Source organism: Felis catus, chromosome A2 (assembly GCF_018350175.1).
Source record: "Felis catus isolate Fca126 chromosome A2, F.catus_Fca126_mat1.0, whole genome shotgun sequence".
NCBI lineage: Eukaryota > Metazoa > Chordata > Mammalia > Carnivora > Felidae > Felis > Felis catus.
The window spans coordinates 167,851,231-167,863,865 of record NC_058369.1 but is presented as its reverse complement, the minus strand read 5'-3'; the positions used below and the strand labels follow the sequence as shown (position 1 = coordinate 167,863,865).

Genomic DNA, 12,635 nt, shown 5'->3' with positions numbered 1-12,635 from the left:
GTGGGGAGGGGGAGGTGGAGGTGGGCCGATGATCTGGGGCCCGGCTGTGGGTTCAGCAGGTGTCCTGGGCCCACGGGGTCTGGGAGGCCGACCCGGAAGCCAAGCGGGGAGCTGCTGCTGGACACAGACACAAGGTCTGGCCCAGAATCCCTGGAGACCCTCCTCCTGTGTGCCTGCGGCGGGGGTGGTGGGACACAGGGGGACCCTGCCCATCCTTCAGAGCCCTGGCTGGGGCCCCTGAGCTGGAGGGAACGGACCTGCCCCAGCAGCAGAGAGCCTGGTACTGCCCAGGACAGCGGACACAGACTCTACGCACGTCGGTTCCGACTTGCGGCGGCCCCAGACCAGAGGGTCTTGGCCGCTCAGGAGTGTCTGAGGCTGCGTAATCATTTTCCAACAGCCTCCCAGGAAGGACTGGGACCCTTTAAAAATGCAGACTTGTGGGGGTGCCTGGGTGGCTCAGTCGGTTGAGCGTCTGACTCTTGATTTCAGCTCAGGTCACGATCTCAGGGTTGTGGGTTCGAGCCCCGCATTGGGCTCTGCACGGACAGCTCGGAGCCTGCCTGGGATTCTCTCTCTGCCCCTCTCCCGCTCACACTTTCTCACCCTCAAAATGAATAAACTTAGAAAAGATGCAGACTTGTGAGTTTCTCCCTGGATCACCTCGTTCCAGTCTGGGTAACACTGATCCAGTGTGACCCTGCACTCCCTGATGGCAAAGGACGGACTTGCGCAGGGCTCTGGGGGCCACGGCCACGCGGGAGTTAGAGGTTCCCAACTTTCAAGTTAAAGGGCACGTCCACCGTGCTGCTCCGCCTGTCGGACGGCGTGGTGAACTTCGCCTCTCGGCCTCCAACAGAGGCTCATGTCCCCTAGAACCTGTGAATGGACACTACTTGGATAAAAAGGTCTTTGCAGATGTAATCGAGGATCTTGAGGTCGCTGGCTGATCCTGGGGCCCTAATTCCACTGGACCAGCGTCCACAGAGGAGAAACGCAGACAGAGATTTGATGCGGGCAGAAGATGTGACGCCAGCCCGGGGGCGTCAGCAGCCACCAGAAGGGGGAAGAGGCAAAGAACAGATTCCTCCTCACAGGGAGCCTCCGGGCCTCCAGCACCGAGAACAGATGTTGTTACGGGCACCCGTCTGTGGTCACATTATGGCAGCCACGAGAAACTAGCAACACGTGATCTTAATTTTCTTTAAACAGATCTTCCCAAGCTTTGGCCATCTGTGCAGCCGTAACTCGGTGCCCTTTTAGGCCCGGCTAAAATTCACCTGCAGGCGACAGCTTGTGAGAAGTGCCTGGCCTAACCCCCTGGGACTCGACGTTCAGGTTCGTGCGCAGAGCTACCAGCGGTGCGCACGAAGTACAGCAGAGCAAGGAGAGTGTTGCCTCAGGTATGATTTTTCTCAACAACGTCCTCTTTGGCCCACCAAGAGGCTGGGAAGGTGGCGGTCACTCCCAGGCAGGGGGCTGTGCAGTCAGGTCGCCGGGGGCCGTGGGAAGGGCCGTCACAGGTCCGTCTGCCAGAGCCTCTCGGTGCGTTCCGACGGCAGGCGCTCCTGCGGACTCTACCGGGTTCGCGGGAACGATCACAGGCTGCTGTCACGCGGGTCACCTGGCGCCATTCGAACGTCCGTGACAAAACCAGCGCATACTGAGGATCTTGGTCGTTTCAGCAGGGCAGACCACAAGTGATCACAATGACTTCGGTGGACTCCAACACAATCTTGGGGAAAACATTTAATGCAAATATGTAACCACTGGAACATACAAATAAATAAGTAAGCTCAGAGCAGCTGAGAAAAAAAACCCAAGGAAGTAGAACTGCCCATCCCCCTCAGTCCCAGATAATCCATTTTCAAAATACGGATAATAAAATACACAAATTAATACGTAAAGAAGATACAGAACATTCACCATAAACCAACCTGAAATAAAAATAAAACCAAGGACAAACCCTAATTATTTTATTTCTGTATATCAAGACTACAAATAGCATTTAAACACTTAATTTATTATTCAAATTACGAAATTATACATTTTGTTTTGATATGGTCATTGTCTTAAAAGTGTCATTCAGTTTCCCCGCATTTAAAAGCATATTGCTAATTCTGGTCACTTCCACAGCACGGCCCCCAGCCCCGGTGACAGGAAATGCTGGGGGGGGGGGGAGTAGCCACTGGGCCCTCCACGCCCCCCCTCCACACTCCCCTCCACGCCCCCACCGCTCCCCTGCTCCCCTGGTTGGGAGGGAGGGCCGCTCTGACGCACTCTTTTTCAGAGACCGGAATCACCCAGCAACAAGGAAGGTCCCGATAAAGTGCCTTTTTAAGAGAGAGTTACCGACGCCCCTCCCCCGGGCCCGCGTGGGACCGGCCGGTCTTCCTCCAGAAGCAGCACCTTCGAGAAGCGGAGGGCGCAGGGGAGGGCGCAGGCGGCGCATTACCCCACGCATCCGGGAGGGGGGGCGCGTGCCCCGGGGTAGGAGGGCGGTGGGCCGCGGATGGCCCGGCCACAGGGGGCCACACTGAGTGCAAAGCCGCAGCCGCCCCTTTGGTTCAAGTGACTCCGATGCCAGTGTCTGTTCTCCCCACGTCGCCACTTCTCAGAGGCCACGCGTGCCGTGGGGCCTGGACGAGACCCTCCCCTCTCCCGGGAGCTCTCCCGCCACAGCGTGCAGCCAGGAAGGGAAGAGGGATGAACGTCCCCTCGCACACACCCACACACGGGAGTACCCAAGCCACCACGGTGCGGTCCTCGGTACCCCGAAACAAGCATGCTAGTCCCGTGCAGGGGAATGGCTTAAACAGCACAAATAAAATATTATCACGTTGTGTATTTTCCAGACCTAACCACTTTGGGAAAAGGCAGCAGGAGAGAAAATGCCTTTCGTTTTAACAATTAGGATTGTAAACAATTCAGCCACACGAGAAGCAGCGGGCCCTGAGAGCGACGTCTCCACGTCTCAGACCCCACATCTCTGCGGACGGAGCACGCGCCGCCCTCCAAGAGCCCCGCCAGGAGCCCCGCCGGCGGAGGGAGGCTCGAGTCCACCAGCAAAGCCAAAGCTTCATCTTTGGTTAATTTCACTGAGTCGCCACTAGTCTTAAAACTGTGCTCTTGTTGGCAAATTACTAACGTAGCCGCATGGCACGTAACCCTTGTTATTCTAAGTTATCTGAAAAGCAGTGTCCGTCTAAGTAAGTGACCGTGACTTACTGGACCATCTAGACAATGGAGGGGGTGGAATGAGGGATGGGGGTACGCGGAGAGCTGCGGGAGCCCGGCCCCAGCGCCCTCGGCGGCCGGGGGGTGCCGCCTGTGCTGCGGGCACCGGTCGGTTCTCTGCAGAGGGTCAGTTCCGGCCTCCGCTCAGCTCAGCTCGAAGCCAGCAGCACATTCGATAGCGTAGAGAAGCTTACTGCGCAGAAGCGTCTCGTCGTAGAACTCGGGCAGCTTCAGCAGGTTCATGCAGGTGCTGGCCGTGGGGAGCCGCTCGAGGTCAGAGCCTCCGTTGTGAATGCAGAACGCGGGGTACAGCTCCTGAAAAGACAGGGGTGCACGGGGCGGCTTTAACAGGCAGGCTGTTGAATGAATGTCTTAAAAAGCACACAAAACTCACCTGCTTCAAACAGTAAAAAGTTGCCGTGGTCACATTTCCCCAAAAGACTTTCGGTGTTTCACCGCACCCCAGACTACACTCCGTGCAGGGAACAGGACGAGAATAACGCTCATTCATGGGAAAAATAACCTGTTCGGTAAATAGGGCCTCTAAGGCATTGTGTTTCAGTCTTTTGAAAATCTGTTTAAAATTCAAGAAGCTAAGGGGGTGAAGACTTGAATACAGAGGCCTGTTTGTTTCTGTGGAAATGTGGGAAAGAAGGCACCCGGGGCAGGGAGGGGGTGGGGGGGGGGCGGTCTTCTCCAGACCAGCACACTCTGCAGGCAGGCGGGACGGCCATGTGGATGGGGTAACAGAAAACAAGGACCAAATTCACTCAAAAACAAAACAAAACAAACAAACCCCCAAGAAGCAAATTCACTCAAAAGGGGAGAGAAAGGGGTGCCGGGTGGCTCAGTCGGTTGAGCGTCTGACTCTTGATTTCCACTCAGGCCATGATCTCAGGGTCGTGGGGTCAAGTCCTGTGTCAGGTCTTCGATGAGCATGGAGCCTGCTTGGGATTCTTCCCCTGCCCACCCCCCACTCTTTCTCTCAAAATAAATAAACATTTAAAAAAAGGGGGGGACGTCTAAATACCAAAAGCAAAATGAAACAATGAGCCTGTGCACTGACGGCTTTGTCACGCAGGGAGGCATCATCCCGAGTGTGGTTCCAAAGCCGCGGTCGTGTTACACGTAAGTAGTGCACAGGCACAAAGGACTGTAACTGTGCGGTCCTGGGACTCACCAGGAGATGAAGCCAAGGAGAGAACTGAAACCGAGACTGTCAGTGGCAAAACAAGGTGTAAATATAAAATCAAATACAAGCCGACATTTGAACTGGAAGTCTCAGTTTGAACTTGGGATACATGTTTCTCTTCAGGGGGAAAAAACACCATTTCCTAACTGTCCCTTGCAAAGGCCGCAAACAACCCCCACGTGTGACAAGGAACAGACTAAGCACGCAGGTTTGGTCTCTACAGTCCCATTTCTCACTGAAAGGAGCCAGGCCTCCTGGGGGAAATCTGGATTCCACGTGGAGCCCAGAAGCACACACGACACGTGTCACCATCTGTCACACCAGAAAGCAAGAAAGCCTCCCCGAACTCCGTGGGTTAAAGGGCCCATCTGAAGGCACCCCCGCCCACGGGAGGGCACTCTGAATACCAAAAAGAATGACAGCAACGGCCTGAAACGCAGAACACGTTAAAGCCCGAGCGTTCACCGTGGTAGTGAGGGAACCAGAGGTTCCCTGCCTGTAGGAGATGTGGGCTCACCCACTCGATATTCCGGACACTGGAAGCTGAAGGGTGATCGTGACTTTTCACAGGGGAACCAAACAGTTGAAGAGAAAAAATAAAGTTTTTCTTTATAGAAAATTCCAGCTAATAAGTGAACAGATGAGGCAGCGGGAACACAGCTGATGCAGTTGTCTCACCCCTGGTTACAGAGTAGATTCCGGGGCGCCCGGGCAGCTCGGCCACACCCCTACGTTACAAGAGTGGATTCAGGGGCACCCGGATGGCTCGGCTGGATGGGTGTCTGACTCGATTTCAGCTCAGGTCGTGATCTCGCGATTTGTGAGTTCGAACGAGCCCTGCGTCAGGCTCTGGGCCGACAGCACAGCGTGGAGTCTTCTGGGATGCTCCCTCTGCCCCTTCCCCGCTTGCATGTGTGTGTGTGTGTGTGTGTGTGCTCTTCTCACTTTCTCTCTCTCTCTCTAAACAAAGACACACTAAAAAAGAAAAAAAAGCCAGGAATGGATCTAGGGAGTGTCCACAAGTGGCCTCTGTGACAGACGGCCAAACCAGCGACCCCAGGCGCGCACGCCGGTCTCAGCACCGCGCACCGCTGACTCCCCGGCACCGGATCCGTGGTGCTCAAGTTGGAAAACATAGAGTGGACATCATCTATGCAACGTTACCGCCAAAAGAGGAAAACTCAGATCTGGAAGCTGATGAGACCTCTCACGACCCCTAACGAGATGCAGGAGGAACGACCCAGCTCCTCCAGTAATCACACCACAAAGTGCCAGACGAGAGGGAGACGGACAGCACAGACCAGAAAGAGCAAAGAGCAAAGCCAGGCACCAAGCAAGCACGGCGGACGGCCCGGGGCTTGTCTGTACCGGGAGCACTGACGGTACCAGGGGATTAATGTGATTATTTTTTAGACCTGATGATGTCACTCTGGTTATTTTTTAAGGCACGGTGTAAACATTCTCATCCTGCTGTCCCAGCTGCCCAGCCCCCGTCCCCTGAGCAGTAATATTTGGGGGTCTTAAGTATTATCCCACAGAGATTAGTGCATATACAAGAAAATATTTTCTCCAAAATCTATAAAGAACTTTTCAAACTTAATACCCCCCAAAACCAAATAATCCAGTGAAGAAATGGGCAGAAGACAGGAACAGACACTTTTCCAAAGAAGACATCCAGATGGCCAACAGACATAAAAAGATGCTCAACATCACTCATCATCAGGGAAATACCAATCAAACCCACAATGAGATAACCCCCTCACACCTGTCAGAGTGGCTAAAATCAAAGAAACACGAAAACACAAGAAACAACAGGTGCTGGTGAGGATGTGGAGAAACGGGAATGACGTTACACTGTTGGTGGCAATGCAGATTGGTGCAGCCACTCTGGAAAACAGTGTGGAGGGTCCTCAAAAAGTTAAAAACAGAACTACCCTGCGACCTGGCAATTGCACTAGTAGGTATATATCCAAAGGATACAAAAATACAGATTCGAAAGGGGTACATGCACCCCAATGTTTATAGCAGCACTATCAACAACAGCCAAACTATGGAAGCAACCCAAACGCTCAGCCACTGATGAATGGATAAAGAAAACGTGGTGTGTGTGTGTGTGTGTGTGTGTACACACACACACACACACACACACACACACACACACACACACAATGGACTACTACTCAGCCATAAAAAATGAAATCTTGCCATTTGCAACCATGTGGCTGGAGCTAGTGTTTCATGCTAAGAAAAATAAGTCAGTCAGAGAAAGATGCCATATGACTTCACTCCTATGTGGAATTTAAGAAACACAACAGATGAGCATACAGGAGGGGGAAAGAAAGGAAAAAAAAGAGAAAGGGACACAAACCATAAGAGGCCTCCACAGTAGAGAACAAACTGATGGGTGGGGGATGGGCTGGATGGGGGATGGGTGTAAGGAGGGCACTTGTGCTGAGCACCGGGTGTGGTATGTAAGTGGGGAATCACTGAATTCTACTTTTGAAACCAATATTGCACGGTAAGTTAACTGACTAGAATCTAAATAAAAATTTGAAGGGGCGCCTGGGTGGCTCAGTCAGTTAAGCATCCGACTTCAGCTCAGGTCATGACCTCACAGTCCATGAGTTCAAGCCCCACGTCAGGCTCCGTGCTGACAGCTGAGAGCCTGGAGCCTGCTTCGGATTCTGTGACTCCCTCTCTCTCTCTGCCCCTCCCCTGCTCAAGCTCTGTCTCTCAAAAAATAAACGTTAAAAAAAATAAGAATACATAAAAATTTGAAAAAGAATAAATAGAAAAAAAATTTTTCAGCGTGCCTGGGTGGTCAGTTGGTTAAGCATCTGACTCTTGATCTCAGCTCAGATCTTGATCTTGGGGTCGTGAGTTCAAGCCCCACGTTATTAGGCTTCATGCTGGGTGTGGAGACTACTTAAAAAATTATTTTCTCCCTCCCCATTTAAAAACTATGAAATGTTGGGCGCCTGGGTGGCTCAGTCGGTTGAGCGTCCGACTTTGGCTCGGGTCATGATCTCCCGATCATGGTTTGTGGGTTTGAGCCCCACATCAGGCTCTGTGCTGACAGCTCGGAGCCCGGAGCCTGCTTCGGATTCTGTGTCTCCCTCTCTCTCTGCCCTCCCCCCACTTGCACTCTGTCTCTCAAAAATAAATAAATGTTAAAAAAAAAAAGCGCTTATTCAAACAGTATACGTGGCATACGGTATGTGCTAAAAACCACTGTCTTTTAAAACAATTACAGTTCAAAAAAAATAATAAAACAATTACAGTTCATATGCTATTTTAAGTGTCTCATAAAAGTGTCAAAACAGGATCCAAAAGAGAAACAGAAAGGATATTACATTTATTATTTAGCCTTTTGAGTGCATTGAGGACAATAATTTTCTGCAATGCTTGAATAAACTGCGATGAAAGCATCACACGGTGAGACAGGAGGGCAGGCGCGGGGAAGGAGGGCGAGCAACGGCCTGGGCGGGAAGAGCTCAAGGGCACTTGGAGTAAAATGTCCCGGTTTGGCTTTCCGTTCAGAATGCTAATTGAATTTCCCACTTGGAGTCTTAAAAGTAAAAAAAAAAAAAAAAAAAAAAATGAAGTTCTTCACTGCAATCTGAGTCAAGGGCACTATTTGGTGCATTATTAAATAGAGCACAACGGGAATTTGCATTAATTCAGAGTAAGAAAAACCATCAATTTGTTATGTGGCCTGATGGCAACTTAACAATTTTCTACAGCGCTGTAATGACCTTTTTGTCTGTAGCCATCGCACTCATTGAACATATTAAACTTTAATTAGCTTTAGCAGGCGCTGTTCTCTGCCGCTAAGCTGGCGCTAAGGAGTCTCGTGACCTGTAAATCACGCACGTCCGCCTCTGCCTCGCGGTCCTCCACCCGCGGGCCGCCCTCCTCCCCCACCCGAGTCCCGCCAGCCTCCCCGGGCACGCGGCCCAACTGGAGAGCGCACACAGCAAGGTGACTTCTTCCAACTGTGGAGTCTAACTTATGATGGCTGCAAAGATGTTTGAAAACTCTATATTAAATTCTACATTTAATAGGCTTTAGATCATTGAAAAAAATCCAAGATAGGAAGACTGTTTCATAACTTCCACAAGTAACACTCATGTGACAGTGACAACTCAGTTATGACTGTGTGGGGTCCCCAACAGGGGACAAGAGGGTTTTCACTATTTGGGATTCAAAAGCCAACATAAGGCCCACACTCCTCCCTCCAACCTGCAGCGCTCCCACAGGCCTTTTACACAGACTCCCGCACTGGCTGCTAAAATAGCTGGAACCTTCCGAACCTTCCTCTTCCAGCAAGACCCCTAATTTTTACTGGCCTGGGACTAATTAACCAGGCGCTGGCAGAAATCTCTGGGTCCTCCACTCAGTTTTGATGGGAGCAGGTCCTCCAAACTTCCCTTCATGAAAGTAGGTGCTTAATTATTTTTTACCTCTAGGTGTGGGGGTCATTTAGAAACTGGAAGATACTAGAAGCCTGGTTTCTCATAATGAATGTTACCGATAAAACTACGTAACGGTATTACGATCTTCATATGGAGAATTTCGTTTATAGAACTGTTTCCATCACCAGATGATGATAAAACTCGGTCCAGTGAACACCCTCTCCGGGGTCCGAGGGGTCCATGCACTTGTGCACCGCCCCCTGCATTCTTCCTGCTCTGTGGGCCCCCACACGCAACAGCCCCACACTCCACGACACGCCCAGGAGGAACCAAGAAGCAAAGCCACGTTTCCTTCAGGCTGTTTGCCTGGTTTGGTACCTGGTCGGTGCCGGCGCATAAGGCCACAGGGCAGGTTCACACAGTTGTTTCGGGGGCAGGGCTTACACGTAGGGTCAGAAGCATCACTCAGTCTTCGTGAATCACTGTTTCGGTGTGTCGCTTGTGCACAGCAGAGTTTTTAAACCCTTTAACACATGGCGTTATTCTATGTATATTCATTGTTGGAAGGGGTCGGCCTTCTCTCATTAACGTTAAGTGTCTATTTTATGACTCTGAGTGCTGTTTTCTACATCTGGCTACATCTGTTTTCTACATGTGGCTGGTACCGTCTGCCTTGTTTTGGATGCTTGTTTTCTCCCTCTCTGATAATGTGGAAGACAGAAAGGTGATTTTAGTTCTGATGTCACTGACTATTACTCACGAATAGGTTTATCTTCATATCCTAACTCATCACCGCTTCCAAACTGTGAAGTGTCAACGACTCAGGTCCGGTGGACAGTAAGACCATTGTGTTCATGCCCGCCCCTCTCCCGTTCCTCCACTTGCTGGCTCCAGCTCTGACCGCACGATGGAGATGCTGTACGAAGCCACTGATGTCAAGTGTTCTTAAAGATTTTTTATTTTTAAGTTAAAAAAAAAAAAAGTTCATTTATTTTGAGAGAGACAGCACGTGAGCAGGGGAGGGGCAGAGACAGAGGGAGAGAGAGAATCCCAAGCAGGGTCTGCACTGTTAGCGCAGAGCCCAATGTGGGGCTCGAACTCACAAACCATGAGATCACAACCTGAGCCACAATCAAGAGCTGGACGCTTAACTGACTGAACCATCCAGGAGCCCCAAAGATTTTTTTTATTTTTAAGTCAGCTCTATACCCAACACGGGACTCACAACCCCGAGATCAAGAGTCGCATGCTCTAGACTGAGCCAGCCAGGCGCCCCTAATGATGTTGATTTTTTAAAAACAGCTTGACTGAAGTGCAATTTACATACCAGAAGTTCTCACTTTTCTACACTTTTGAAATAATTTCAAAGTAGACATTTAAAGAAAAGAATAACATAGGTTATTGGAAGGTGCAAGCCTGCTCGATGTCTCACAGCATGAGCTCATCTGATTGATACCCTTCTGTACTGCGCGCGCGCGCGCACACACACACACACACACACACACACACACCACTGTGTGTCTTAGACCACTGATGCTGCTTTAACTTACAATGAGTAAGGGAAACATACTAACTGTCCCTTAACCAATTTTAATCACTAATATTACGGTGAATTATATGAGGCAATCATTAATTGTCAGAAATGATAAGTAACAGTGGACAACCAGGGAGAAATATACCACTGACCCATGAACGATACTGGTCTGAACTGCATGAATGCACTTCTATGCAGATTGTTTTCAATAAATACAGGTCAGTACTACAAAGGTATCTTATCTTCTCTTACGATTTTAAATTTTCTTTTCTCTGGCGTACTGTATAGTAAGTGTACGATGTATAATATATATGAGACACGTGTTAATTGGCCATTTGTTATTGGTAAGGCTTCTCGGCAACAGCAGCCTATTTAGTAGTTAAGTTTTTGAAGAGTCAGAAATTATACGTGGGTTTTCTATTGCATGGGGGGCGTCAGTGGCCCCCGACCCCGTGTCATTCAAAGGTCAAGTGCACTGTTACTCATACCTTATTCTTCCCAAATACACTACATCAACATTTTTAGCTCGTGTTTCCTTCAGTAGGAAAACCAGCTTACGACGCATCACAGATGTAGGACACTGGTCATTCAGATTCCAGTGAGCCCACCAGCCTGCAGGGCCTGTCCACGGGCCATCACGATCACACCCACCACATCACCAGGTCAACCCTGGGCCCAGCACCTTCATATACAGTAACGGCCAATCCTTAGTTGATCTGGCCGAAAACACCTACTAACGTAACAACACCCCGGAATCTGGGGTTATAAAAGCACTACGCTGCCCGGAAAACAAAGGACAGACGGGGCCTGCTGGCCGTCCTCGTTGGTTACAAGTTGGAGCTCAAAGCACATGGCACAGAAGCCCTTACCTTAAACCCCAAGAGAGGGGGTCGGGAGCAGCTGGTTACAAACTTGAGCAGTTTGCGCTTCTCTTCATCCGTGAATCCTTCCACAACTCTCCAAAAGACTTTGATCACAGGATGGTCAGCAGAATAGCCTCCTAGGACAACGGGAATAAATGTTTTACTAAAAACAAGGTAATTGCAAAAGGAGGATTCTCCCAGAAACAGCAGAGCAAGACTGCTAAGAGTGATCCACCTTCGTCCACCCGCTACAGTGATGGGCGCTGGCTTGTGGCCGGAAGCCAGCTCTAGAGACACCCTTCTTTTCCTCCACGTATGTTCCACGCCTGACATGGGGCTTGAACTCACAACCCTGACTCACGCCTGAGCCAGCCAGGAGCAGGCGCCCCTGGAGACCCCGTTCATTCCGCTCCTGGGAGATGATGGACGAGTACATGAGGGGACAGAAACCTCCGGAAGGCCCAAATACCAAAGGCCAGAATGGGAAACACCCCGCCCCCCCCCCCCCCCGGGATGGGCCCTGGCTGCAAAGGCCTGGGTTCTGACTCCTCTGCGGGTTGAAAACCCACCTCCCCTGAGCAGCAGACCCTAACTAACAAAGGATTTACACAAGAGTCACAGACCTGAAAACAGCACACTCTGGGGTTTTTATTTCTAATAGAGATAGTTACTTGGCCGACATGATCTTAAGGGTCTAAATTCATTTTATCACCCGCCCTTGTGACAAGAAGGCACAGACCACGGCTACCAACCCACCCCAGCCCACGATTAGACCACTATTCTTAAGTGTACTATCTGCTACTTACAGCTTTTAATCTAGCTAAGTGCTTCCTAAAACTGAAATAATTGCTATATATTGTTCCCTCATTGTTAATATACTACAGAAATAACATCGATAAAATATCTTAAGTGCATTAATTGGCACCAAAATGAATATGATAATATTTTAAAACCTATTTACTGGAATAGCTAAGATCATTAAAGGTACAAGCTTCCAGTGCAGACAGGGTAATGCAAAACAACCCAAGACAATTTCTTGGCAAAGAAGAGGTTGCATTGATTTCATTTTTTTAAACTTATGACTTGATAGTGTGGACAAAGTGACCTTAGGTATTATGTGCCTTTACATAAACATCAGAGTTCAAATTTCCAGCAACTGAAATGAATTGTAAAGAGATACATCCATATATTTATATACATATGAACATGTACATATTTACATAAATATATACATATTCATCTATGTAAACGTGTCCACAAATTTAGTTTTACAACCATGTCCACAATCTACTTCTGGAACATTCCCATTTCCTCCAAGGAATCCCATGCCCCACTACAGACAGCCACCGTCCGCCCTGTCTCTGTAGGTGTGCTCTTAGCGATGGCTCATCTAC

The 12,635-nt window shown here is 49.8% G+C and overlaps 1 protein-coding gene across 1 annotated transcript in view; it reads right to left on the bottom strand.

The window, feature by feature from the left end:
* Nucleotides 1-1,959: 1,959 nt before the first annotated feature.
* UBE3C (ubiquitin protein ligase E3C) overlaps nt 1,960-12,635 on the bottom strand; it is a 119,629-nt gene continuing 108,953 nt past the window's right edge. Inside the window, exons 22-23 of the mRNA XM_003983254.6 lie at nt 11,248-11,378; nt 1,960-3,552 (exon numbers count right to left, since the gene is read on the bottom strand). Of these exons, the coding sequence (XP_003983303.3) occupies nt 3,382-3,552; nt 11,248-11,378 (302 nt within the window). The 3' untranslated portion in view covers nt 1,960-3,381. The remainder of the gene's footprint in view (nt 3,553-11,247; nt 11,379-12,635) is intronic.